At 45.4% G+C, this 25305-nt stretch overlaps 1 protein-coding gene across 1 annotated transcript; it reads left to right on the forward strand.

The window, feature by feature from the left end:
* Positions 1–23830, forward strand: LOC130113283 (uncharacterized). The gene is made up of 6 exons (XM_056280860.1): positions 1–322; positions 11329–11403; positions 16172–16268; positions 17378–17459; positions 19576–19651; positions 22673–23830. Exons 1-6 carry the CDS (start codon positions 102–104, stop codon positions 22944–22946), a joined length of 825 nt encoding a protein of 274 aa, XP_056136835.1. The 5' UTR covers positions 1–101; the 3' UTR covers positions 22947–23830.
* The last annotated feature ends 1475 nt before the right edge of the window (positions 23831–25305 follow it).

Here is a 25305-nt window from a genome sequence, read left to right on the forward strand (position 1 = left end):
TACGTATTGGGGAGACGTGATGACGCCGTGGGAACGTTGCGCGGAAACCGAGGGAACGTGAACCGCGGCGGCGGCGCGCGTCTTGTTTGGGTGGAGGGAAGATGGAGGACGCCGCGCGGCAGCAGCAGCCTTCGGAGAGACGGAGAAGGATGAAAAGGCTCGAGGCAGGAGACCGGAACAAAACCCGGAACAAAACCCGGAACAAAACCCGAGGAAGGAAAACCAGAATCAACATCGGAGCTGCAGTCACGCTGTGGAGGCAGGTGAAGCAGGAGCAGCACATCCCAACGGACCCGGAGATGGCCGCCTACTTACTGGACAGGTGGGGACAAGAAACCACCAACTTCCATGAAGGTGGTGTTGTGTTGCAGGTTGACTAAGTTACATGAAGCTGTTGTTGTGTTGCTGGTTGACTAAGTTACATGAAGCTGTTGTTGTGTTGCTGGTTGACTAAGTTACATGAAGCTGTTGTTGTGTTGCAGGTTGACTAAGTTACATGAAGCTGTTGTTGTGTTGCTGGTTGACTAAGTTACATGAAGCTGGTGTTGTTTTGCAGGTTGACTAAGTTACATGAAGCTGTTGTTGTGTTGCAGGTTGACTAAGATACATGAAGCTGTTGTTGTGTTGCAGGTTGACTAAGTTACATGAAGCTGTTGTTGTGTTGCAGGTTGACTAAGTTACATGAAGCTGTTGTTGTGTTGCAGGTTGACTAAGTTACATGAAGCTGTTGTTGTGTTGCAGGTTGACTAAGTTACATGAAGCTGTTGTTGTGTTGCTGGTTGACTAAGTTACATGAAGCTGTTGTTGTTTTGCTGGTTGACTAAGTTACATGAAGCTGTTGTTGTGTTGCAGGTTGACTAAGTTACATGAAGCTGTTGTTGTGTTGCTGGTTGACTAAGTTACATGAAGCTGTTGTTGTGTTGCTGGTTGACTAAGTTACATGAAGCTGTTGTTGTGTTGCAGGTTGACTAAGTTACATGAAGCTGTTGTTGTGTTGCAGGTTGACTAAGTTACATGAAGCTGTTGTTGTGTTGCTGGTTGACTAAGTTACATGAAGCTGTTGTTGTGTTGCTGGTTGACTAAGTTACATGAAGCTGTTGTTGTGTTGCAGGTTGACTAAGTTACATGAAGCTGTTGTTGTGTTGCAGGTTGACTAAGTTACATGAAGCTGTTGTTGTGTTGCAGGTTGACTAAGTTACATGAAGCTGTTGTTGTGTTGCTGGTTGACTAAGTTACATGAAGCTGTTGTTGTGTTGCAGGTTGACTAAGTTACATGAAGCTGTTGTTGTGTTGCAGGTTGACTAAGTTACATGAAGATGTTGTTGTGTTGCAGGTTGACTAAGTTACATGAAGCTGTTGTTGTGTTGCCGGTTGACTAAGTTACATGAAGTTGTTGTTGTTTTGCCGGTTGACTAAGTTACATGAAGATGTTGTTGTGTTGCCGGTTGACTAAGTTACATGAAGCTGTTGTTGTGTTGCAGGTTGACTAAGTTACATGAAGCTGTTGTTGTGTTGCAGGTTGACTAAGTTACATGAAGCTGTTGTTGTTTTGCTGGTTGACTAAGTTACATGAAGCTGTTGTTGTGTTGCAGGTTGACTAAGTTACATGAAGCTGTTGTTGTGTTGCTGGTTGACTAAGTTACATGAAGCTGTTGTTGTGTTGCAGGTTGACTAAGTTACATGAAGCTGTTGTTTTGTTGCTGGTTGACTAAGTTACATGAAGTTGTTGTTGTTTTGCCGGTTGACTAAGTTACATGAAGCTGTTGTTGTGTTGCCGGTTGACTAAGTTACATGAAGTTGTTGTTGTTTTGCCGGTTGACTAAGTTACATGAAGATGTTGTTGTGTTGCAGGTTGACTAAGTTACATGAAGCTGTTGTTGTGTTGCCGGTTGACTAAGTTACATGAAGCTGTTGTTGTGTTGCTGGTTGACTAAGTTACATGAAGCTGTTGTTGTGTTGCAGGTTGACTAAGTTACATGAAGCTGTTGTTGTGTCGCTGGTTGACTAAGTTACATGAAGCTGTTGTTGTTTTGCTGGTTGACTAAGTTACATGAAGTTGTTGTTGTTTTGCCGGTTGACTAAGTTACATGAAGATGTTGTTGTGTTGCAGGTTGACTAAGTTACATGAAGCTGTTGTTGTGTTGCCGGTTGACTAAGTTACATGAAGTTGTTGTTGTTTTGCCGGTTGACTAAGTTACATGAAGATGTTGTTGTGTTGCCGGTTGACTAAGTTACATGAAGCTGTTGTTGTGTTGCAGGTTGACTAAGTTACATGAAGCTGTTGTTGTGTTGCTGGTTGACTAAGTTACATGAAGCTGTTGTTGTGTTGCAGGTTGACTAAGTTACATGAAGCTGTTGTTGTGTTGCTGGTTGACTAAGTTACATGAAGCTGTTGTTGTGTTGCTGGTTGACTAAGTTACATGAAGCTGTTGTTGTGTTGCTGGTTGACTAAGTTACATGAAGTTGTTGTTGTTTTGCCGGTTGACTAAGTTACATGAAGATGTTGTCGTGTTGCAGGTTGACTAAGTTACATTAAGCTGTTGTTGTGTTGCCGGTTGACTAAGTTACATGAAGTTGTTGTTGTTTTGCCGGTTGACTAAGTTACATGAAGATGTTGTTGTGTTGCCGGTTGACTAAGTTACATGAAGCTGTTGTTGTGTTGCAGGTTGACTAAGTTACATGAAGCTGTTGTTGTGTTGCTGGTTGACTAAGTTACATGAAGCTGTTGTTGTGTTGCAGGTTGACTAAGTTACATGAAGTTGTTGTTGTTTTGCCGGTTGACTAAGTTACATGAAGATGTTGTTGTGTTGCAGGTTGACTAAGTTACATGAAGCTGTTGTTGTGTTGCCGGTTGACTAAGTTACATGAAGCTGTTGTTGTGTTGCTGGTTGACTAAGTTACATGAAGCTGTTGTTGTGTTGCAGGTTGACTAAGTTACATGAAGCTGTTGTTGTTTTGCTGGTTGACTAAGTTACATGAAGCTGTTGTTGTTTTGCTGGTTGACTAAGTTACATGAAGTTGTTGTTGTTTTGCCGGTTGACTAAGTTACATGAAGATGTTGTTGTGTTGCAGGTTGACTAAGTTACATGAAGCTGTTGTTGTGTTGCCGGTTGACTAAGTTACATGAAGTTGTTGTTGTTTTGCCGGTTGACTAAGTTACATGAAGATGTTGTTGTGTTGCCGGTTGACTAAGTTACATGAAGCTGTTGTTGTGTTGCAGGTTGACTAAGTTACATGAAGCTGTTGTTGTGTTGCTGGTTGACTAAGTTACATGAAGCTGTTGTTGTGTTGCAGGTTGACTAAGTTACATGAAGCTGTTGTTGTGTTGCTGGTTGACTAAGTTACATGAAGCTGTTGTTGTGTTGCAGGTTGACTAAGTTACATGAAGCTGTTGTTGTGTTGCTGGTTGACTAAGTTACATGAAGTTGTTGTTGTTTTGCCGGTTGACTAAGTTACATGAAGATGTTGTCGTGTTGCAGGTTGACTAAGTTACATTAAGCTGTTGTTGTGTTGCCGGTTGACTAAGTTACATGAAGTTGTTGTTGTTTTGCCGGTTGACTAAGTTACATGAAGATGTTGTTGTGTTGCCGGTTGACTAAGTTACATGAAGCTGTTGTTGTGTTGCAGGTTGACTAAGTTACATGAAGCTGTTGTTGTGTTGCTGGTTGACTAAGTTACATGAAGCTGTTGTTGTGTTGCAGGTTGACTAAGTTACATGAAGCTGTTGTTGTGTTGCTGGTTGACTAAGTTACATGAAGCTGTTGTTGTGTTGCAGGTTGACTAAGTTACATGAAGCTGTTGTTGTGTTGCTGGTTGACTAAGTTACATGAAGCTGTTGTTGTGTTGCAGGTTGACTAAGTTACATGAAGCTGTTGTTGTTTTGCTGGTTGACTAAGTTACATGAAGTTGTTGTTGTTTTGCCGGTTGACTAAGTTACATGAAGATGTTGTCGTGTTGCAGGTTGACTAAGTTACATGAAGCTGTTGTTGTGTTGCCGGTTGACTAAGTTACATGAAGTTGTTGTTGTTTTGCCGGTTGACTAAGTTACATGAAGATGTTGTTGTGTTGCAGGTTGACTAAGTTACATGAAGCTGTTGTTGTGTTGCCGGTTGACTAAGTTACATGAAGCTGTTGTTGTTTTGCCGGTTGACTAAGTTACATGAAGCTGTTGTTGTGTTGCCGGTTGACTAAGTTACATGAAGCTGTTGTTGTGTTGCCGGTTGACTAAGTTACATGAAGCTGTTGTTGTGTTGCCGGTTGACTAAGTTACATGAAGCTGTTGTTGTGTTGCTGGTTGACTAAGTTACATGAAGCTGTTGTTGTGTTGCCGGTTGACTAAGTTACATGAAGATGTTGTTGTGTTGCAGGTTGACTAAGTTACATGAAGCTGTTGTTGTGTTGCCGGTTGACTAAGTTACATGAAGCTGTTGTTGTGTTGCCGGTTGACTAAGTTACATGAAGCTGTTGTTGTGTTGCTGGTTGACTAAGTTACATGAAGCTGTTGTTGTGTTGCCGGTTGACTAAGTTACATGAAGATGTTGTTGTGTTGCAGGTTGACTAAGTTACATGAAGCTGTTGTTGTGTTGCAGGTTGACTAAGTTACATGAAGCTGTTTTTGTGTTGCAGGGTGACTAAGTTACATGAAGCTGTTGTTGTTTTGCAGGTTGACTAAGTTACATGAAGCTGTTGTTGTGTTGCAGGTTGACTAAGTTACATGAAGCTGTTGTTGTGTTGCTGGTTGACTAAGTTACATGAAGCTGTTGTTGTTTTGCTGGTTGACTAAGTTACATGAAGCTGTTGTTGTGCTGCTGGTTGACTAAGTTACATGAAGCTGTTGTTGTGTTGCTGGTTGACTAAGTTACATGAAGCTGTTGTGTTGCTGGTTGACTAAGTTACATGAAGATGTTGTTGTGTTGCAGGTTGACTAAGTTACATGAAGCTGTTGTTGTGTTGCAGGTTGACTAAGTTACATGAAGCTGTTTTTGTGTTGCAGGGTGACTAAGTTACATGAAGCTGTTGTTGTTTTGCAGGTTGACTAAGTTACATGAAGCTGTTGTGTTGCTGGTTGACTAAGTTACATGAAGCTGTTGTTGTGTTGCTGGTTGACTAAGTTACATGAAGCTGTTGTTGTTTTGCAGGTTGACTAAGTTACATGAAGCTGTTGTTGTTTTTCTGGTTGACTAAGTTACATGAAGCTGTTGTTGTTTTTCTGGTTGACTAAGTTACATGAAGCTGTTGTTGTGTTGCTGGTTGACTAAGTTACATGAAGCTGTTGTGTTGCTGGTTGACTAAGTTACATGAAGCTGTTGTTGTGTTGCAGGTTGACTAAGTTACATGAAGCTGTTGTTGGGTTGCTGGTTGACTAAGTTACATGAAGCTGTTGTTGTGTCGCAGGTTGACTAAGTTACATGAAGCTGTTTTTGTGTTGCAGGTTGACTAAGTTACATGAAGCTGTTGTTGTGTTGCAGGTTGACTAAGTTACATGAAGCTGTTGTTGTTTTGCTGGTTGACTAAGTTACATGAAGCTGTTGTTGTGTTGCGGGTTGACTAAGTTACATGAAGCTGTTGTTGTGTTGCAGGTTGACTAAGTTACATGAAGCTATTGTTGTTTTGCTGGTTGACTAAGTTACATGAAGCTGTTGTTGTGTTGCGGGTTGACTAAGTTACATGAAGCTGTTGTTGTGTTGCTGGTTGACTAAGTTACATGAAGCTGTTGTTTTGTTGCTGGTTGACTAAGTTACATGAAGCTGTTGTGTTGCAGGTTGACTAAGTTACATGAAGCTGTTGTTGTGTTGCAGGTTGACTAAGTTACATGAAGCTGTTGTTGTGTTGCAGGTTGACTAAGTTACATGAAGCTGTTGTTGTGTTGCTGGTTGACTAAGTTACATGAAGCTGTTGTTATGTTGCTGGTTGACTAAGTTACATGAAGCTGTTGTTGTGTTGCTGGTTGACTAAGTTACATGAAGCTGTTGTTGTGTTGCAGGTTGACTAAGTTACATGAAGCTGTTGTTGTGTTGCTGGTTGACTAAGTTACATGAAGCTGTTGTTGTGTTGCTGGTTGACTAAGTTACATGAAGCTGTTGTGTTGCTGGTTGACTAAGTTACATGAAGCTGTTGTTGTTTTGCAGGTTGACTAAGTTACATGAAGCTGTTGTTGTTTTTCTGGTTGACTAAGTTACATGAAGCTGTTGTTGTTTTGCTGGTTGACTAAGTTACATGAAGCTGTTGTTGTGTTGCGGGTTGACTAAGTTACATGAAGCTGTTGTTGTGTTGCAGGTTGACTAAGTTACATGAAGCTGTTGTTGTTTTGCTGGTTGACTAAGTTACATGAAGCTGGTGTTGTGTTGCAGGTTGACTAAGTTACATGAAGCTGTTGTTGTGTTGCAGGTTGACTAAGTTACATGAAGCTGTTGTTGTGTTGCTGGTTGACTAAGTTACATGAAGCTGTGGTTGTTTTTCTGGTTGACTAAGTTACATGAAGCTGTTGTTATGTTGCTGGTTGACTAAGTTACATGAAGCTGTTGTTGTGTTGCTGGTTGACTAAGTTACATGAAGCTGCTGTTGTGTTGCTGGTTGACTAAGTTACATGAAGCTGTTGTTTTGTTGCTGGTTGACTAAGTTACATGAAGCTGTTGTTGTGTTGCAGGTTGACTAAGTTACATGAAGCTGTTGTTGTGTTGCAGGTTGACTAAGTTACATGAAGCTGGTGTTGTGTTGCAGGTTGACTAAGTTACATGAAGCTGTTGTTGTGTCGCTGGTTGACTAAGTTACATGAAGCTGTTGTTTTGTTGCTGGTTGACTAAGTTACATGAAGCTGTTGTTGTGTTGCTGGTTGACTAAGTTACATGAAGCTGTTGTTGTTTTGCAGGTTGACTAAGTTACATGAAGCTGTTGTTGTTTTTCTGGTTGACTAAGTTACATGAAGCTGTTGTTGTTTTGCTGGTTGACTAAGTTACATGAAGCTGTTGTTGTGTTGCGGGTTGACTAAGTTACATGAAGCTGTTGTTGTGTTGCCGGTTGACTAAGTTACATGAAGCTGTTGTTGTGTTGCTGGTTGACTAAGTTACATGAAGCTGTCGTTGTGTTGCTGGTTGACTAAGTTACATGAAGCTGTTGTTGTGTTGCTGGTTGACTAAGTTACATGAAGCTGTTGTTGTGTTGCAGGTTGACTAAGTTACATGAAGCTGTTGTTGTGTTGCGGGTTGACTAAGTTACATGAAGCTGTTGTTGTGTTGCAGGTTGACTAAGTTACATGAAGCTGTTGTTGTGTTGCGGTTTGACTAAGTTACATGAAGCTGTTGTTGTGTTGCTGGTTGACTAAGTTACATGAAGCTGTTGTTGTTTTGCTGGTTGACTAAGTTACATGAAGCTGTTGTTGTGTTGCAGGTTGACTAAGTTACATGAAGCTGTTGTTATGTTGCTGGTTGACTAAGTTACATGAAGCTGTTGTTGTGTTGCTGGTTGACTAAGTTACATGAAGCTGTTGTTGTGTTGCAGGTTGACTAAGTTACATGAAGCTGTTGTGTTGCTGGTTGACTAAGTTACATGAAGCTGTTGTTGTGTTGCTGGTTGACTAAGTTACATGAAGCTGTTGTGTTGCTGGTTGACTAAGTTACATGAAGCTGTTGTTGTTTTTCTGGTTGACTAAGTTACATGAAGCTGTTGTTGTTTTGCTGGTTGACTAAGTTACATGAAGCTGTTGTTGTGTTGCGGGATGACTAAGTTACATGAAGCTGTTGTTGTGTTGCAGGTTGACTAAGTTACATGAAGCTGTTGTTGTTTTGCTGGTTGACTAAGTTACATGAAGCTGTTGTTGTGTTGCAGGTTGACTAAGTTACATGAAGCTGGTGTTGTGTTGCAGGTTGACTAAGTTACATGAAGCTGTTGTTGTGTTGCAGGTTGACTAAGTTACATGAAGCTGTGGTTGTTTTTCTGGTTGACTAAGTTACATGAAGCTGTTGTTATGTTGCTGGTTGACTAAGTTACATGAAGCTGTTGTTGTGTTGCTGGTTGACTAAGTTACATGAAGCTGTTGTTGTGTTGCTGGTTGACTAAGTTACATGAAGCTGTTGTTTTGTTGCTGGTTGACTAAGTTACATGAAGCTGTTGTTGTGTTGCAGGTTGACTAAGTTACATGAAGCTGTTGTTGTGTCGCTGGTTGACTAAGTTACATGAAGCTGTTGTTTTGTTGCTGGTTGACTAAGTTACATGAAGCTGTTGTTGTGTTGCTGGTTGACTAAGTTACATGAAGCTGTTGTTGTTTTGCAGGTTGACTAAGTTACATGAAGCTGTTGTTGTGTTGCGGGTTGACTAAGTTACATGAAGCTGTTGTTGTGTTGCGGGTTGACTAAGTTACATGAAGCTGTTGTTGTGTTGCAGGTTGACTAAGTTACATGAAGCTGTTGTTGTGTTGCGGGTTGACTAAGTTACATGAAGCTGTTGTTGTGTTGCGGGTTGACTAAGTTACATGAAGCTGTTGTTGTGTCGCTGGTTGACTAAGTTACATGAAGCTGTTGTTTTGTTGCTGGTTGACTAAGTTACATGAAGCTGTTGTTGTGTTGCTGGTTGACTAAGTTACATGAAGCTGTTGTTGTGTTGCTGGTTGACTAAGTTACATGAAGCTGTTGTTGTTTTGCAGGTTGACTAAGTTACATGAAGCTGTTGTTGTTTTTCTGGTTGACTAAGTTACATGAAGCTGTTGTTGTGTTGCGGGTTGACTAAGTTACATGAAGCTGTTGTTGTGTCGCTGGTTGACTAAGTTACATGAAGCTGTTGTTTTGTTGCTGGTTGACTAAGTTACATGAAGCTGTTGTTGTGTTGCTGGTTGACTAAGTTACATGAAGCTGTTGTTGTGTTGCAGGTTGACTAAGTTACATGAAGCTGTTGTTGTTTTGCAGGTTGACTAAGTTACATGAAGCTGTTGTTGTTTTGCAGGTTGACTAAGTTACATGAAGCTGTTGTTGTTTTTCTGGTTGACTAAGTTACATGAAGCTGTTGTTGTTTTGCAGGTTGACTAAGTTACATGAAGCTGTTGTTGTGTTGCGGGTTGACTAAGTTACATGAAGCTGTTGTTGTGTTGCGGGTTGACTAAGTTACATGAAGCTGTTGTTGTGTTGCAGGTTGACTAAGTTACATGAAGCTTTTGTTGTTTTGCTGGTTGACTAAGTTACATGAAGCTGTTGTTTTGTTGCTGGTTGACTAAGTTACATGAAGCTGTTGTTGTGTTGCTGGTTGACTAAGTTACATGAAGCTGTTGTTGTGTTGCTGGTTGACTAAGTTACATGAAGCTAGTGTTGTGTTGCTGGTTGAGGTCAGTAGTAGCTAGCTAGCTAGCTAGCTCAAGTGTATGTTTGCATAACTGACTCAACACAAAGGTCTTCATGTGAGCAGCAATTGGGAGTCAGTGTGAGGATACAAAGAGGGGCAAGACGTTATGAGCTTTTGCCCCTGTGCCACTGCCTGGTACCGGCTCAACTCTACTCTACTTTATTTGCTTTTTTTGGTTTTCCACTGGTGCAAAAGTTAGGGATAGTACCTGGTACCAGGTAGTTTTTTGGTACCACCTCTGTCGAGGTTCCAAGTGAGCTGAGCCGATACTAAAAGATGACATGAAAATATCTACTCATATATTTTCGTAATGTGTGTGTGTGTGGTGTTAGTGTGTGTGTGGTGTTAGTGTGTGTCTGTGGTGTTAGTGTAGATAGCGGGACCGAAAACTAAAGCATTTATGATCCTAATTCTTTTTGGAGGTGGTAGGTATTGTCTCAGAGAGTAAGGGGAAAATCCCAGAAAATTAAAATTATGCATAAATATGCAAAATATGCATTTTTCAAAAAATGGCTAAAACCCACTTTTCTGGGCATTTCAGATGATTCTGAGCATCTTTGATTTTTTTCACCTATATGAAAAAAATGTTCTGGGACTTAGAAATGTTTTGGCATTATGCAAAATAAATGCATTTTTGCAAAAATGCACTTATGATCCTAATTTTTTTTGGAGGTGGTAGGTATTGTTCCAGAGAGGACCAGAAAAATAGCAGAAAATTAAAATAATTATAATAATTATGCATAAGTATGCAAAATATGCATTCTCTAAAAATGGCTTAAAACCACTTTTCTCGGCATTTCAGATGATTCTGAGCATTTGGGGGGAGGGAGTTGGAGTGGGGGGGGGTGTTTAGGGGCAGGGGGAAGGCGGTTAGCCGGCAGGATGAAGAGGAGGGAGATTTAGCCGGGTGGAGAACCACACCGCTACATTGTAGCGGTTTGGTTCTTCTAGTAAGTAAGTAAATATGGTAGACAAGGGAGGAAAAACTAGTCACCACGCCCACAGGTGACCAGCAGGGGGCTTCACCGTGAGGGGGTACTATCTGCAGTGGAAGACCCCATCCCACAAAGTCAAGTGATTAGAGTGGAGTACAGTAGAGTGGAGTTGAGCCGGGACCATGCAGTGGAGAAGGGGCATAAGTATCAGCTGGTGTCTCGGTGTTCAAACTGGAATAAACCAAATGCAGAGGACTAGAAGGTGTTTAGATGTCCACTGTAAGCACAGCGTCACTTAATAAAAATCACCAAAACAACAGATGACTCGCCTTTGTCAGCAAACACGCAGTTCCTGTCAGACTGCTCTCCACGCCAAGTCGGGTTAAAATGATCAAAACTGTTGTAAGGCTCATTATGAAGAATTCAAGACAGGCTTCCGTGATTTAAAACTAGATTTGCATTTTTCTTTTAAGAAAACGTGTGAGTGGCCACAGGCAGTATTTAAAATGACTTAAAACGGGGAAACATAGAGCCTGAATCAGAATCGAGTTTATTGGCCATGTAGGTCTGCACAAACAGGGAATGTGACTCGGGTTTGTGGCTCTCTCAGTGTACTGAACATAGAGTAACAACACCACAACACAACGGTCTTGAGAGACATACACAAGTTTGACTTATTATACCGGTGAAATAAGAGGTGATCAGTTGCAATAGTGCAGAGAAACGGTGAGCGCATGAACTCGAGCGAGTTTGATTTTTATGACTGAATACGTCGATGACAGTGATCAAGATTGTTCCACTGCTGACTAAACAGTCTGACTTCAGGACCCCAGTGGACTCAACGGACTTCATGAGTCAGACTTTGTTAAACCTGTAGTAAATCTTTATCAGACCACCTTCCCTTCAACTCCAATTCCAGCCACTTAATGGGGTTTTTCATAAATAAAACTGTACCCACACCCTATGACACTTTATAATGAGGCATACACATAAATAAGCATGTGTATATGATGTGATTTTAATTAACCTCTTACTTAACCCCTCACTTCATGTTTTGTGTTCGCAGCTATCTGGGGCCTACACTTCCTGAGCTGTCCACCAAGCAAAGCGACTCTTCCTCCTCCGAGACACTAAGGATACTGTGAGCACATGAATGTACTGAAGTCAACAATACATACAGAGTGAAAAAGAGATGTGACGGTTTGAAATCATGTTGGCTGACTTGAACTTGTAGATACTTTGTAACAGCAATCATAGAACCACAGAAAGGTGAATCAGTTCATCTGGACACAACGTTTACTGAGAGAAATGTTTCATCAGTCGCCCAAGTGACCTCTTCAGTCTCAACTGGATGCAGGTACCCCACCCTTAGAAACTGACTGCAGGTACCCCACCCTTAGAAACTGGCTGCAGGTACCCCACCCTTATAAACTGACTGCAGGTATCCCACCCTTATAAACTGACTGCAGGTATCCCCACCCTTATAAACTGACTGCAGGTACCCCACCCTTATAAACTGGCTGCAGGTATCCCCACCCTTATAAACTGACTGCAGGTACCCCACCCTTAGAAACTGGCTGCAGGTATCCCCACCCTTATAAACTGACTGCAGGTACCCCACCCTTATAAACTGGCTGCAGGTATCCCACCCTTATAAACTGGCTGCAGGTATCCCCACCCTTATAAACTGGCTGCAGGTACCCCACCCTTATAAACTGACTGCAGGTATCCCCACCCTTATAAACTGGCTGCAGGTACCCCACCCTTATAAACTGACTGCAGGTATCCCACCCTTATAAACTGACTGCAGGTATCCCCACCCTTATAAACTGACTGCAGGTACCCCACCCTTATAAACTGGCTGCAGGTATCCCCACCCTTATAAACTGACTGCAGGTACCCCACCCTTATAAACTGTCTGCAGGTATCACCACCCTTATAAACTGACTGCAGGTATCCCCACCCTTAGAAACTGGCTGCAGGTATCCCACCCTTAGAAACTGGCTGCAGGTACCCCACCCTTAGAAACTGGCTGCAGGTACCCCACCCTTATAAACTGACTGCAGGTACCCCACCCTTATAAACTGGCTGCAGGTATCCCACCCTTATAAACTGACTGCAGGTACCCCACCCTTATAAACTGACTGCAGGTACCCCACCCTTATAAACTGACTGCAGGTATCCCCACCCTTAGAAACTGGCTGCAGGTATCCCACCCTTATAAACTGACTGCAGGTACCCCACCCTTATAAACTGGCTGCAGGTATCCCACCCTTATAAACTGATTGCAGGTATCCCCACCCTTATAAACTGGCTGCAGGTATCCCCACCTTATAAACTGGCTGCAGGTATCCCCACCTTATAAACTGGCTGCAGGTATCCCCACCTTATAAACTGGCTGCAGGTATCCCCACCCTTATAAACTGGCTGCATGTGTCCCACCCTTATAAACTGACTGCAGGTATCCCATCCTTATAAACTGGCTGCAGGTATCCCACCCTTATAAACTGACTGCAGGTATCCCACCCTTATAAACTGGCTGCAGGTATCCCACCCTTATAAACTGGCTGCAGGTTTCCCCACCCTTATAAACTGGCTGCAGGTATCCCACCCTTATAAACTGGCTGCAGGTATCCCACCCTTATAAACTGGCTGCAGGTATCCCACCCTTATAAACTGACTGCAGGTATCCCACCCTTATAAACTGGCTGCAGGTATCCCACCCTTATAAACTGACTGCAGGTACCCCACCCTTAGAAACTGGCTGCAGGTATCCCACCCTTATAAACTGACTGCAGGTATCCCACCCTTAGAAACTGACTGCAGGTATCCCCACCCTTAGAAACTGGCTGCAGGTACCCCACTCTTATAAACTGGCTGCAGGTATCCCACCCTTAGAAACGTTTACTGAGAGAAATGTTTCATCAGTCGCCCAAGTGACCTCTTCAGTCTCAACTGGATGCAGGTACCCCACCCTTAGAAACTGACTGCAGGTACCCCACCCTTAGAAACTGGCTGCAGGTATCCCACCCTTATAAACTGACTGCAGGTATCCCACCCTTATAAACTGGCTGCAGGTATCCCACCCTTATAAACTGGCTGCAGGTTTCCCCACCCTTATAAACTGACTGCAGGTATCCCACCCTTATAAACTGGCTGCAGGTATCCCACCCTTATAAACTGGCTGCAGGTATCCCACCCTTAGAAACTGGCTGCAGGTATCCCCACCCTTATAAACTGGCTGCATGTGTCCCACCCTTAGAAACTAGCTGCAGGTATCCCCACCCTTATAAACTGGCTGCAGGTATCCCACCCTTATAAATACCTGATGTGACGGTTTGAAATCATGTTGGCTGACTTGAACTTGTAGATACTTTGTAACAGCAATCATAGAACCACAGAAAGGTGAATCAGTTCATCTGGACACGTTTACTGAGAGAAATGTTTCATCAGTCGCCCAAGTGACCTCTTCAGTCTCAACTGGATGCAGGTACCCCACCCTTAGAAACTGACTGCAGGTACCCCACCCTTAGAAACTGGCTGCAGGTACCCCACCCTTATAAACTGACTGCAGGTATCCCACCCTTATAAACTGACTGCAGGTATCCCCACCCTTATAAACTGACTGCAGGTACCCCACCCTTATAAACTGGCTGCAGGTATCCCCACCCTTATAAACTGACTGCAGGTACCCCACCCTTAGAAACTGGCTGCAGGTATCCCCACCCTTATAAACTGACTGCAGGTACCCCACCCTTATAAACTGGCTGCAGGTATCCCACCCTTATAAACTGGCTGCAGGTATCCCCACCCTTATAAACTGGCTGCAGGTACCCCACCCTTATAAACTGGCTGCAGGTATCCCCACCCTTATAAACTGGCTGCAGGTATCCCACCCTTAGAAACTGACTGCAGGTACCCCACCCTTAGAAACTGACTGCAGGTATCCCCACCCTTAGAAACTGGCTGCAGGTATCCCCACCCTTATAAACTGACTGCAGGTATCCCCACCCTTATAAACTGGCTGCAGGTATCCCACCCTTATAAACTGACTGCAGGTATCACCACCCTTATAAACTGACTGCAGGTATCCCCACCCTTATAAACTGACTGCAGGTATCCCACCCTTAGAAACTGGCTGCAGGTATCCCCACCCTTAGAAACTGGCTGCAGGTATCCCCACCCTTATAAACTGACTGCAGGTATCCCACCCTTAGAAACTGACTGCAGGTATCCCCACCCTTAGAAACTGGCTGCAGGTACCCCACTCTTATAAACTGGCTGCAGGTATCCCACCCTTAGAAACTGGCTGCAGGTATCCCCACCCTTATAAACTGGCTGCATGTGTCCCACCCTTAGAAACTAGCTGCAGGTATCCCCACCCTTATAAACTGGCTGCAGGTATCCCACCCTTATAAACTGACTGCAGGTATCCCCACCCTTATAAACTGGCTGCATGTGTCCCACCCTTATAAACTGACTGCAGGTATCCCATCCTTATAAACTGGCTGCAGGTATCCCACCCTTATAAACTGACTGCAGGTATCCCACCCTTATAAACTGGCTGCAGGTATCCCACCCTTATAAACTGGCTGCAGGTTTCCCCACCCTTATAAACTGACTGCAGGTATCCCACCCTTATAAACTGGCTGCAGGTATCCCACCCTTATAAACTGGCTGCAGGTATCCCACCCTTATAAACTGGCTGCAGGTATCCCACCCTTATAAACTGACTGCAGGTATCCCACCCTTATAAACTGGCTGCAGGTATCCCACCCTTATAAACTGACTGCAGGTACCCCACCCTTAGAAACTGGCTGCAGGTATCCCCACCCTCATAAACTGGCTGCATGTGTCCCACCCTTATAAACTGACTGCAGGTATCCCCGTCCTTATAAACTGGCTGCAGGTATCCCACCCTTAGAAACTGGCTGCAGGTATCCCACCCTTATAAACTGGCTGCAGGTATCCCCGTCCTTATAAACTGACTGCAGGTTTCCCCCGCTTCTGGTGTGGGTAGATGGCTGCACAAATTTGTGTTTGCAGCGGCGATGTGGGAAGATGGCGGCATGAAGTCACATTTCCGGCGGCCTCACCCAGTGCTGTCCATGCAGTGTCTTTGTCCACGTCCAAGTTTTGTCTTCATTTGATGGCTGACGCTGGATTGGCTGGGACAGCGGGGCAGGCTAAGCTAACTGCTAGCCCATGCAGACCAGCAGTTCCAATAAAACCGAGGGCGGTCTGGTGACGGCCTCAGCTGGTGTTGACTGTGGTGTTTTTGATGTCGTCGTGAGGAGCGCGGGGAGGTGTGTCGAGGGTGTCTGGCTGGGAGAGCCTGGTCTGCTTCGTGCGGTGGGCCCAGGGACCACGACCCGTGCCTGGAGCCGCGCCCGAGGAGGAAACGCTGAGGGCGGTCTGACAGGACGCAGAAGCGGGGCGGGCTAAGCTAACTGCTAGCCCATGTAGACCGGCAGTTCTGACAGTCGTCCTGGCTGGCGTTCGCTCCTGATTCCTGATCAGTATGTGTTGGTTTACGGTAAACATAGACTATCAAATGTCCCCATCACCAAACTGCAGGTTCACAGTGTAGGTAGACTAACCTGTCATGGTCCACATCCTCCCTGGTGAACCTGATGTGGTGTCCACAGAGTTCATGTGGTCGGTGAAATGTGCTACGTCCTGAGATTTCATTTGAACCCGGGCGTCGTCCACGGGACAGCTGCAGTCAGGTGAGGCTGAAGCGGGCACTTGGATGAGTGATGAAACGTTTCTGTCAGTAAAGGTCGTGTCCAGATGAACTGACTCACCTTTCTGTGACGTCCTGCCTGGAGGAGTGAGCGTGCATCAGGACCAGAGTCATAGGAACTGCTTCTTGGCATAGCTTTTTAATGTTGGCTGTTTTTAATCAGGACAGGATTTTCTCATCGGGATCGAAATGCGGTGCTACCCGGGTCTGCTCCTACCCCTCACCCCCCGGCTGCCTGGGAGCCCTCCATGCATGAGACGGTAAACCTGGGTCCATCCACTGATATCCTGTGTTCACAAAGCCCACATACACATTTCTAGAGAACAAGTTGAACAGTAACACACTGGCCTTATTTTACTTTTACATCGACTAACATGTAAGTGCAGACAGAACGCCTCATTTTTATAACATTTTGACTTCGAACAGATGAATGGTTAAGATCTACAGCTGTTTTACATCGATTTGGACAAATTTCAATCTTATTAAATTATTCTTAGCTAGAGGTTGAATATCTCACTGTAATTATTCCAGAATAATTAAATAGTAATGGGTGTATATTGTTGTATGAATAATAATACTGGCACCTGAAGCTCATATCTGCTACAACCACTAGTACTACTACTACTACTACTACTTTCGGCTGCTGCCGTTAGGGGGCGCCACAGCGGATCATCCGTTTCCACGTCCTCTGCATCGTCCTCTGTCACACCTGCATGTCCTCCCTCACCACCTCCATAAACCTCCTCTTTGGCCTTCCTCTTCTCCTCTTCCCTGGCAGCTCCATATTCAGCATCCTCAGCGCCTGAAGCATAGAGCGGTTTTTATTACTCACTTTACAATCATTAAAACCAAAAGTCCCAACGACCCCATTAAAAGGTAGTTATATATACAATCCTTTTCAAAAACAGGAAGCTCACAGTGCAGCCACTTTTTTATGTTAAGCACTTAGGCACTGTTGTCTTGGAGAAAACAGTTGGCTTGCTAGCATAACTACGTCTGCACCCCTCCAGAGAACACAAACCTGGACCGTGGAATTTTTCTTTCTTTCAGTCAACATTCATTCATTCATTCACTCACTCGTTCACTCATCTTCAGCCGCTTCTCCGGGGTCGACGAGTTGTGAAACACCAATGCAGTTGCCAATATCACCACAGGTGTCAGTAAATTAAGCAAATATTACAATCTTCGTGTTTGTCGCTTTAACGTTGTGCACCAAAGCTTTAACGTTACACACTGAAGTAGTCCTCTGACATTTACTCTGATGCATATGACTGTCGGAAGTGGCAGGGTTTCAAAATCCTCTTTTCGCCGTTATTACGTTTGCCCCTGTAAATCTGCTAAGTTTGCTTTTGTTTCCCGCTGTCTTCAGGATGACGGAGAAGATGCTGCTGATGCGAGCCAGTCAACACAAGAGAGCTGGACAGTGAGGACCAATAACAAGGAAAGCAAGAGTAAGTCCCTGTCAGCTGGTCCCATCTGGCAGCCTCACCAGGCATGTGGCTTGTTAACCTGTGAATACTGAATCCCACATCACTGCACAAGGGGGCCTTTACAGTCAGTTAAGAGTCAGGGAAATATAATATAAATGCTTTGAATCTTTCCGGCTTTGTTTGTTGAATTGGGATTCGGATCCTAAATTCAGATAGTTAATTTTTCCCCCTTAAAGAGACCCAAATAAATAGTTCCTTATTACCGGATGTTTGTCAAGATGTGATTTCCTAGTGTGAGGTTTGAATAGCCTGTCAGTTTCAAACGTTTTTTCCACTTCCGGTGTGGGAAGATGGCGGCGCGAATTCACATTTGCGGCGGCCTCACCCAGTACTGTCCATGCAGCGTCTCTGTCCACGTCTCAGTTTTGTCTTCGTTTGATGGCTGGGAGAGCTGAGTCAGGTTCGATGCTGGCAGACAGGCTATAGAAGCAGCTCACATGGACACATGCTGTTCGGACACATGTTCTTCAGGCAGCAGCATAGGACAGTGTTTCCCAACCCAGTCCTCAAGGACCCCTATCCTGCAGACTTTTCTTTGCAACCCTGAATAGGTACCTGTTTGTAGTTGTTCAACCAATCAGCAATGAATTATGTCAGATGTTGCTCACCTTGCATAATTAAGTGCTGTGAGATGATTGGTTGAGTGAGGACAAGCAGGGCTACCTATGCAGGATAGGGGTTCCTTGAGGACTGCGTTGGGAAACACCGGCATAGTGAGTGTGCTTAACAGTAGGATTTATTGTCTTCAGGGGGAAAAAAAATTCTTGTTTTTTTTTTTTTCCCGTCTCCCAATTGTATCCAGCTAATTACCCCACTCTGTTGAGCCGTCCCGGTCTCTGCTCCACCCTCTCTGCTGATCTGGGGAGGGCTGCAGACTACCACATGCCTCCTCCCATACATGTGGAGTCACCAGCCGCTTCTTTTCACCTGACAGTGAGGATTTTCACCAGGGGGACGTAGCGCGTGGGAGGATCACGCTATTCCCCCCAGTTCCCCCTCCCCCCGAACAGGCGCCCCGACCAACCAGAGGAGGCGCTAGTGCAGCGACCAGGACACATACCCACATCCGGCTTCCCACCTGCAGACACAGCCAACTGTGTCTGTAGGGACGCCCGACCAAGCCGGAGGTAACACAGGGATTTGAACCGGCGATCCCCGTGTTGGTAGGTAACAGAATAGACCGCTACGCCACCCGGACGCCCTTTCAGGAAGATTGAATACAGCAGAAATGTCTCATCAGTGTTGCAGCAGCTGTGTCGAGGATACGCTTAACGAAGACGCACCATGACTGCTCTTTAAGAAAGTCCGTGAGCTCTACTTGGGGTCTAAACTTGGTGACCCAGAGAAACCCTGGACTCCTCACAACTGTTGTGCAACATGTGCAGTCAACCTGACAGCTTGGCTCAGAGGTACTTGGAAGTCGATGCCGTTTGCATTCAATCAATTAATCAGTCAATCAAGTTGCATTTTATATAGTGTTTTTCTAGCTGGAACAGCCACTCAAAGCTCTTTACAGTTCACACACAATAGTGTGATCCTCCCATGGGCTACGTCCCCCTGGTGAAACTCCTCACTGTCAGGTGAAAAGAAGCAGCTGGTGACTCCACATGTATGGGAGGAGGCATGTGGTAGTCTGCAGCCCTCCCCGGGTCAGCAGCGGGGGTGGAGGTATTTTAATGTTTCTCCAGATTCCTGCGTTACACAGCAAATGTGAAGTTGTGTTCAGCTTGTCCTTGTCTAGCAATCTGTTTTTTTCAGGAAGCAAAACGTTTGAAAGAAATGGCTGTCCAGTGAGCTTGCTAACAGTCATGTTTTGCTAGCAGTGTACAACTAGAAAGTATTTTTTTGGCATAGCGTATATTAGTTGAACGGCAACCTAACCGTCGTGGTTGCAAAGCTGAAATATGCGGGGGGGGGGGTTTCTGTTGTCACACTTGGGGGAGCGGCTCTGTGAATGGAAGTGTGTGTGTGTTGAGTGTTTCATGACACGTCAGCCAGGGCTCATTCCCCAGCAGCCTCTTAGCAGAGCCGTCATGACAGGATCAGTCTGACGGTGACCCGTTTGTTCCCCACACAGGCGTCCAGGCGTCCCCGGACCTGCTCTGCGCCTCAACAAGCGTGGACGATGGACCGTACCTGGTGGATTTGGACAGGTAAGTTGTCCTGAACGTTCTGTCTCTGTTCCTTTCTCATCACACTTTTAGACCATCACACATTTCAAGTTCTTTATTGTCACATCCATAGTACACACTCGGCGTACATGGGAGCAATATATCGTTCTTCACAGTGCAACATACACAACACCACTGAAAGAAACAGATGTAACGGGCCTGGGTTGTAAGAAAATATCGAGTATTACGATACTGTTTTGTGATACTGTACTGATTCTCAAAAAACACAACCAATTTTTAATTAAGCTTACATGCCAAGATTCGTGGCAGATGAGGGTTAATTTTGTGTTGTGTGTAAACCCCCGACCGTTAGATAGCAGTGTTGTAATTCATCTTCAGCCATTTGGCTGTCCCACTCCTACGTAACAACGCAAACAGACAGGAAGTAGTGTCACGAACAACACAGGCCTGTGAACTTGCAATGTATCACCTTGCCTACTACTACTACTACTACTTTCGGCTGCTCCCGTTAGGGGGCGCCACAGCGGATCATCTGTTTCCATCTCTTCCTGTCCTCTGCATCTTCCTCTGTCACACCAGCCACCTGCATGTCCTCCCTCACCACATCCATAAACCTCCTCTTCCCTGGCAGCTCCATATTCAGCATCCTTCTCCCAATATAGCCAGCATCTCTCCTCCACACATGTCCACACCATCTCAGGCCATTGCAAGCAAGAAAGGGCTCAGAACTGATCCTTGATGTAATCCCACCTCCACCTTGAACCCATCTGTCATTCCAACCACACACCGCACCACTCCTACATACTTCTCTGACACTCCCGACTTCCTCATACAATACCACACCTCCTCTCTCGGCACCCTGTCGTATGCTTTCTCTAAATCTACAAAGACACAGTGCAACTCCTTCTGGCCTCCTCTATACTTCTCCATCAACATTCTCAAAGCAAACATCACATCTGTGGTGCTCTTTCCTGGCATGAAACCATACTGCTGCTGCTGATCACCACCTCTCCTCCTCTTAACCTAGCTTCTATTACTCTTTCCCATATCTTCATGCTGTGGCTGATCAACTTTATACCTCTGTAGTTGTTACAGTTCTGCACATCACCCTTGTTCTTGACAATCGGTACCAGTATGCTTCTTCTCCACTCCTCAGGCATCCTCTCACTTTCCAAGATTGTGTTAAACAATCTAGTTAAAAACTCCACTACCATCTCTCCTAAACATCTCCATGCCTCCACAGGTATGTCATCAGGACCAACTGCCTTTCCACTCTTCATCCTCTTCATAGCTGCCCTCACTTCCTCCTTGCTAATCCACTGAACTTCCTGATTCACTATCCCTACATCATCCACCCTTCTCTCGCTCTCATTTTCGTCATTCATCAGCCCCTCAAAGTACTCCTTCCAGCTTGTCAGCACATTTCCATCTCTATCCTGGATCACCCTAACTTGCTGCACATCCTTCCCAGCTTGGTCTCTCTGTCTAGCCAATCAGTACAAGTCCTTTTCTCCTTCCTTAGTGTCCAACCTGTCATACAACTCACCATACACCTTTGCCACCTCTCTCTTTGCACTCATCTCTCTATCCCACGTCTTCTTTGCTAACCTCTTCCTCATTCCACCACCAAGTCTCCTTGTCTTCCTTCCTCTGTCCTGATGACACACCAAGTACCTTCCTAGCTGTCTCCCTCACTATTTCTGCTGTGGTTGTCCAGCCATCTGGCAGCTCTTCACTACCACCCAGTGCCTGTCTTAACTCCTGCCTGAACTCCACACAACAGTCTTCCTTCTTCAGCTTCCACCATCCGATGCTGCCTAGCTACGGTCTCCCGTCACCACCTTGCAGTCTCCAATCCCTTTTAGATTGCGCCTCCTGCTTAAGATATAGTCCACCTGTGTGCACTTTCCTCCACGTCACCCTGTGTTCCTCCCTCTTCTTGAAATATGTATTCACCTCAACAATTTCCATCCTTTTCGCAAAATCCACCACCATCTGTGCTTCCACATTTCTCTCCTTGACACCATACCTACCCATCACCTCTGTTACAGTATCACAATATATTGAACGGTAACCCCTGTGTTGTGGTACGTATTGGATCGCCACATTCTTGCCAACACACAGCCCTGTAACAGAAACACAATCACTAAGAAAAACAAGTAATAATAACATAATATATTATTTGGATGGCGGTTCAGTGGTTAGCGTGATCGCCTCACAGCATGAAGGTCCTGGGGTAGTCCAACCTTGGGGGTCGTCCTGGGTTGTCCTCTGTGTGGAGTTTGCATGTTCTCCCCGTGTCTGTGTGGGTTTCCTTTCCTCCGGGGGTCCGGTTTCCTCCCATGGTCCAAAGACATGTAGGTCAGGTGAATCGGCCATACTAAATTGTCCCTAGGTGTGTGATGGCCTGGCGGCCTGTCCAGGGTGTCTCCCTGCCGCCCAGTGACTGCTGGGATAGGCATCCCTGCGACCCTGAGAGTAGGATAAGCGGTTCAGATAATGGATGGATGGATATTATTTGGATGGTTACAGGCTACACAATTACGGAATGTGGTCCAAGAAATGTAATCAGTCAGTCCCAGAGAAAGAAAAAGCGTGGCTGGTTCAGTTCAATGGCGCTGGGGGGGTCGGGTCCTGTGAGTGTTCAGAGTCCTGATGGCTTGGGGGAAGAAGCTGTTACATAGTCTGGCAGACCTGGCACCTCCTTCCAGATGTCAGGAGTGCAAAGAGATGGTGGGAGGGGTCAGCTACTATGTTGGAGGCCTTTTGGACACCAACATAGTAGCTGGCCCCTCCCACCAGCTTTTTTTTTTTTTGCTCCAGTGCTGTGCTAATCTAATCCCTGATTAGCCCTCCCTTTTTTACCCTACTTTAGCCACATGTGAACTGTATGAAATGCTTGCCATTGACATGTAATGACCATAATCAATACTTTCCAACCCTGTGTCCAATTCATTTACATCCCACTTTAGAAAATGAAAAGAATGATTTCAAAACTTAGAACTCACTCTTGTGTCTTCTCTCCCCCTCTGTCCTCTGCAGCTCCTCTCAGCACGTTGTTGATGAAGGGTGCATCATCAAGATGTTGAGGACATGCCTCAAATGCAACAAACAGTGTACAATTAGAAAGTGTGTCAGAGGCCTCCACCTGATTGTGTACCAGAGCTGCTACTTCTGTCACTGCCACTTCAAATGGTCGAGCCAGCCCGACAGCGACGTCCTTATCTACGGAAAATATGCATCGCTCCAGTATCACCACATCCGTGTCGAGTGTGACCGTACCGCTGTATCTCGGCATCCGCCAAAACTGAAGTGACCGTTAACGCCGAAAGAGGATCAACCATTCCTGTGACACACACCGGTCTTTCCTTTTCACTGGGAGTGATTCTGCAACGGCTGACTCGTCACATAAGCAGACAGTCCAAAGAGGGCTGTGTGGTCAAGATGATAGGCAGCCAAACTGAAAACCACATCAGGGTCGCACAACATGGGCATGATAAGCAACGTGTGAGCGAGTTAGCCCTTTCAAAAATCTTCCATACTGTAAGATTTGACTTGCTGCAGCCGGAATCATGAGACTGGTCTGGCCAGTGAGGCTTTACTACGGTCAGGGTCGCAGGATGCTGAAGCCTATTCCAGCAGTCATTGGCCAGCAGGTGGGGAGACACTGCACAGGCCGCCAGTCCATCACAGGGCCGACACATTCACACCTAGGCACAGTTTAGTAGGGTGATTCACCTGACCTACATGTCTTGGGACTGTGGGAGGAAAACCACGCAGACACGGGGAGAACATGCAAACTCCACACAGGATGACCCGGGATGACCCCCCTGAGGTTGGACAACCCCGGGGTTCAAACCCAGGATCTTCTTGCTGTGAGGCGACTGCGCTAAACACTGCGCCATCGTGCTGCCCACCAACAAATAATTTCAAAAATGTTCAGAGGTCCAAGGGCAAGTCTGCCGGAAATTTGTCAACTTGTGTGAGCATTATCAGCTACAGATGACCAGGGCCAAATCAGTTCAGCCAGGGGTGGAGCAGAAGCCCCTCCAAGGTGGGTCGTTCTTCAGGACTCTTTGACAGACACTTCCCCAGCAGATCCTCTCGATATTGGGACATCATATTCCTAGAGACGGTTCGAACACCTGTGACACAATGGAAACAGAAAAACTACAACTGGGAGTTATTAAAAGACTTTCCATCGATTTCCCTGAATCTGACTCACTTCTTTATCCCAGACACGTTAGAGTCAAGCACATTCCTCCTAAACAACACTCAACATTTTATCAAGCTTACTACAACTATTGATTCATGATCATCACAAGTTTAATATCAGCAAGAGTTTAAAAAGCTAAGCTGGTATACATGTGATTCCTCAAACTGTTTTGACCTAACCTAATAATTTATGTCAACATGTTACACTGGGGCACAACCCAGACACTCGTGTATGAACAAAATGGACAAACCAGCAGATGTGGCAGCATTGCAAGCCATACAGATCTTGTTCTGGGTCTTGTGGTCCCAACTTATCTGCTCGGTTCTGTTAACCTGTGGCTGATGGTCGACAACAGTCAGGATGGAGTTAATGAAACAGGGCCAGTTTAAAATATCGCTATCACCCCATGACAGCCAGAAACATTAGTATAAAAATAAAATGATGAAGCCACTGAAATAAATAATCTGGCACAGTTAAAATGGTCAGGAAGACATTCAGAATGCAGGGAAGGGGAAAACAACTGAATTCATTCCTGTCAGCATGTGACATTCATACTAAATGTCTCAGTCCCACTTGGCAGGAGGAATAGTATTTTAACTAGCGGTCTGTTACAACACTAAAACCTGCACAGTTAGGGGGTCATTAAAAACACTCAAATGGTCGCCCACTGGGGACCGGGGTTCGCGCCCTGGTCTCGTCAGATCCGACTATGGCCGGACTCGATGAAGCAGCAATAACGCTGTCTTCGGGAGGGGGGGCGGAGTCGGCATGTGTTCGTCACATGAATGTGTGTGGGGAAAAAGCAGTGGTTCGGCCTGGATTCACCTTGTCCCGGAAGTGGCGAGGCGTCTCCTTCCAGACTGCCGGCCGCAGAGATGCAGCTGGCGAACGCATGCGGTACGAGGGTGGGTGTTTGAACTAAAATAGGCATCGATTGGCCACTAAATTGGGAGAAAAAAGGGAAAAATCAGAAATAAATAAAAAACAAAAAACACTAAAATGATCTATTAGTTAAAAACCAGGGAAGAGAAGGACTTGGTCCAAAGTGACATGAAAATCATGTACAGCAGTGCAGGTGAGAGGAAGAGTTAGCTGTTAGCTACATATTAGCAGTGTGCTTCCAGATCCCTGGTACAGATCTGCTCCATAGGGGCGACTGGGTGGCATAGCGGTCTATTCCGTTGCCTACCAACATGGGGATCGCAGTTCGAATCCCTGTGTTACCTCCGGCCTGGTCGGGCGTCCCTACAGACGATTGGCTGTGTCTGCGGGTGGGAAGCCAGCTTTGGGTATGTGTCCTGGTCACTGCACTAGCGCCTCCTCTGGTCGGTCGGAGCACCTGTTCTGGGGGAAAGCGTGATCCTCCCACGTGCTATGTCCCCCTGGCGAAACTCCTCACTGTCCGGTGAAAAGAAGCGGCTGGTGACTCCACATGTTTCGGAGGAGGCATGTGGTAGTC

Source organism: Lampris incognitus, chromosome 5 (assembly GCF_029633865.1).
Source record: "Lampris incognitus isolate fLamInc1 chromosome 5, fLamInc1.hap2, whole genome shotgun sequence".
Lineage (NCBI taxonomy): Eukaryota > Metazoa > Chordata > Actinopteri > Lampriformes > Lampridae > Lampris > Lampris incognitus.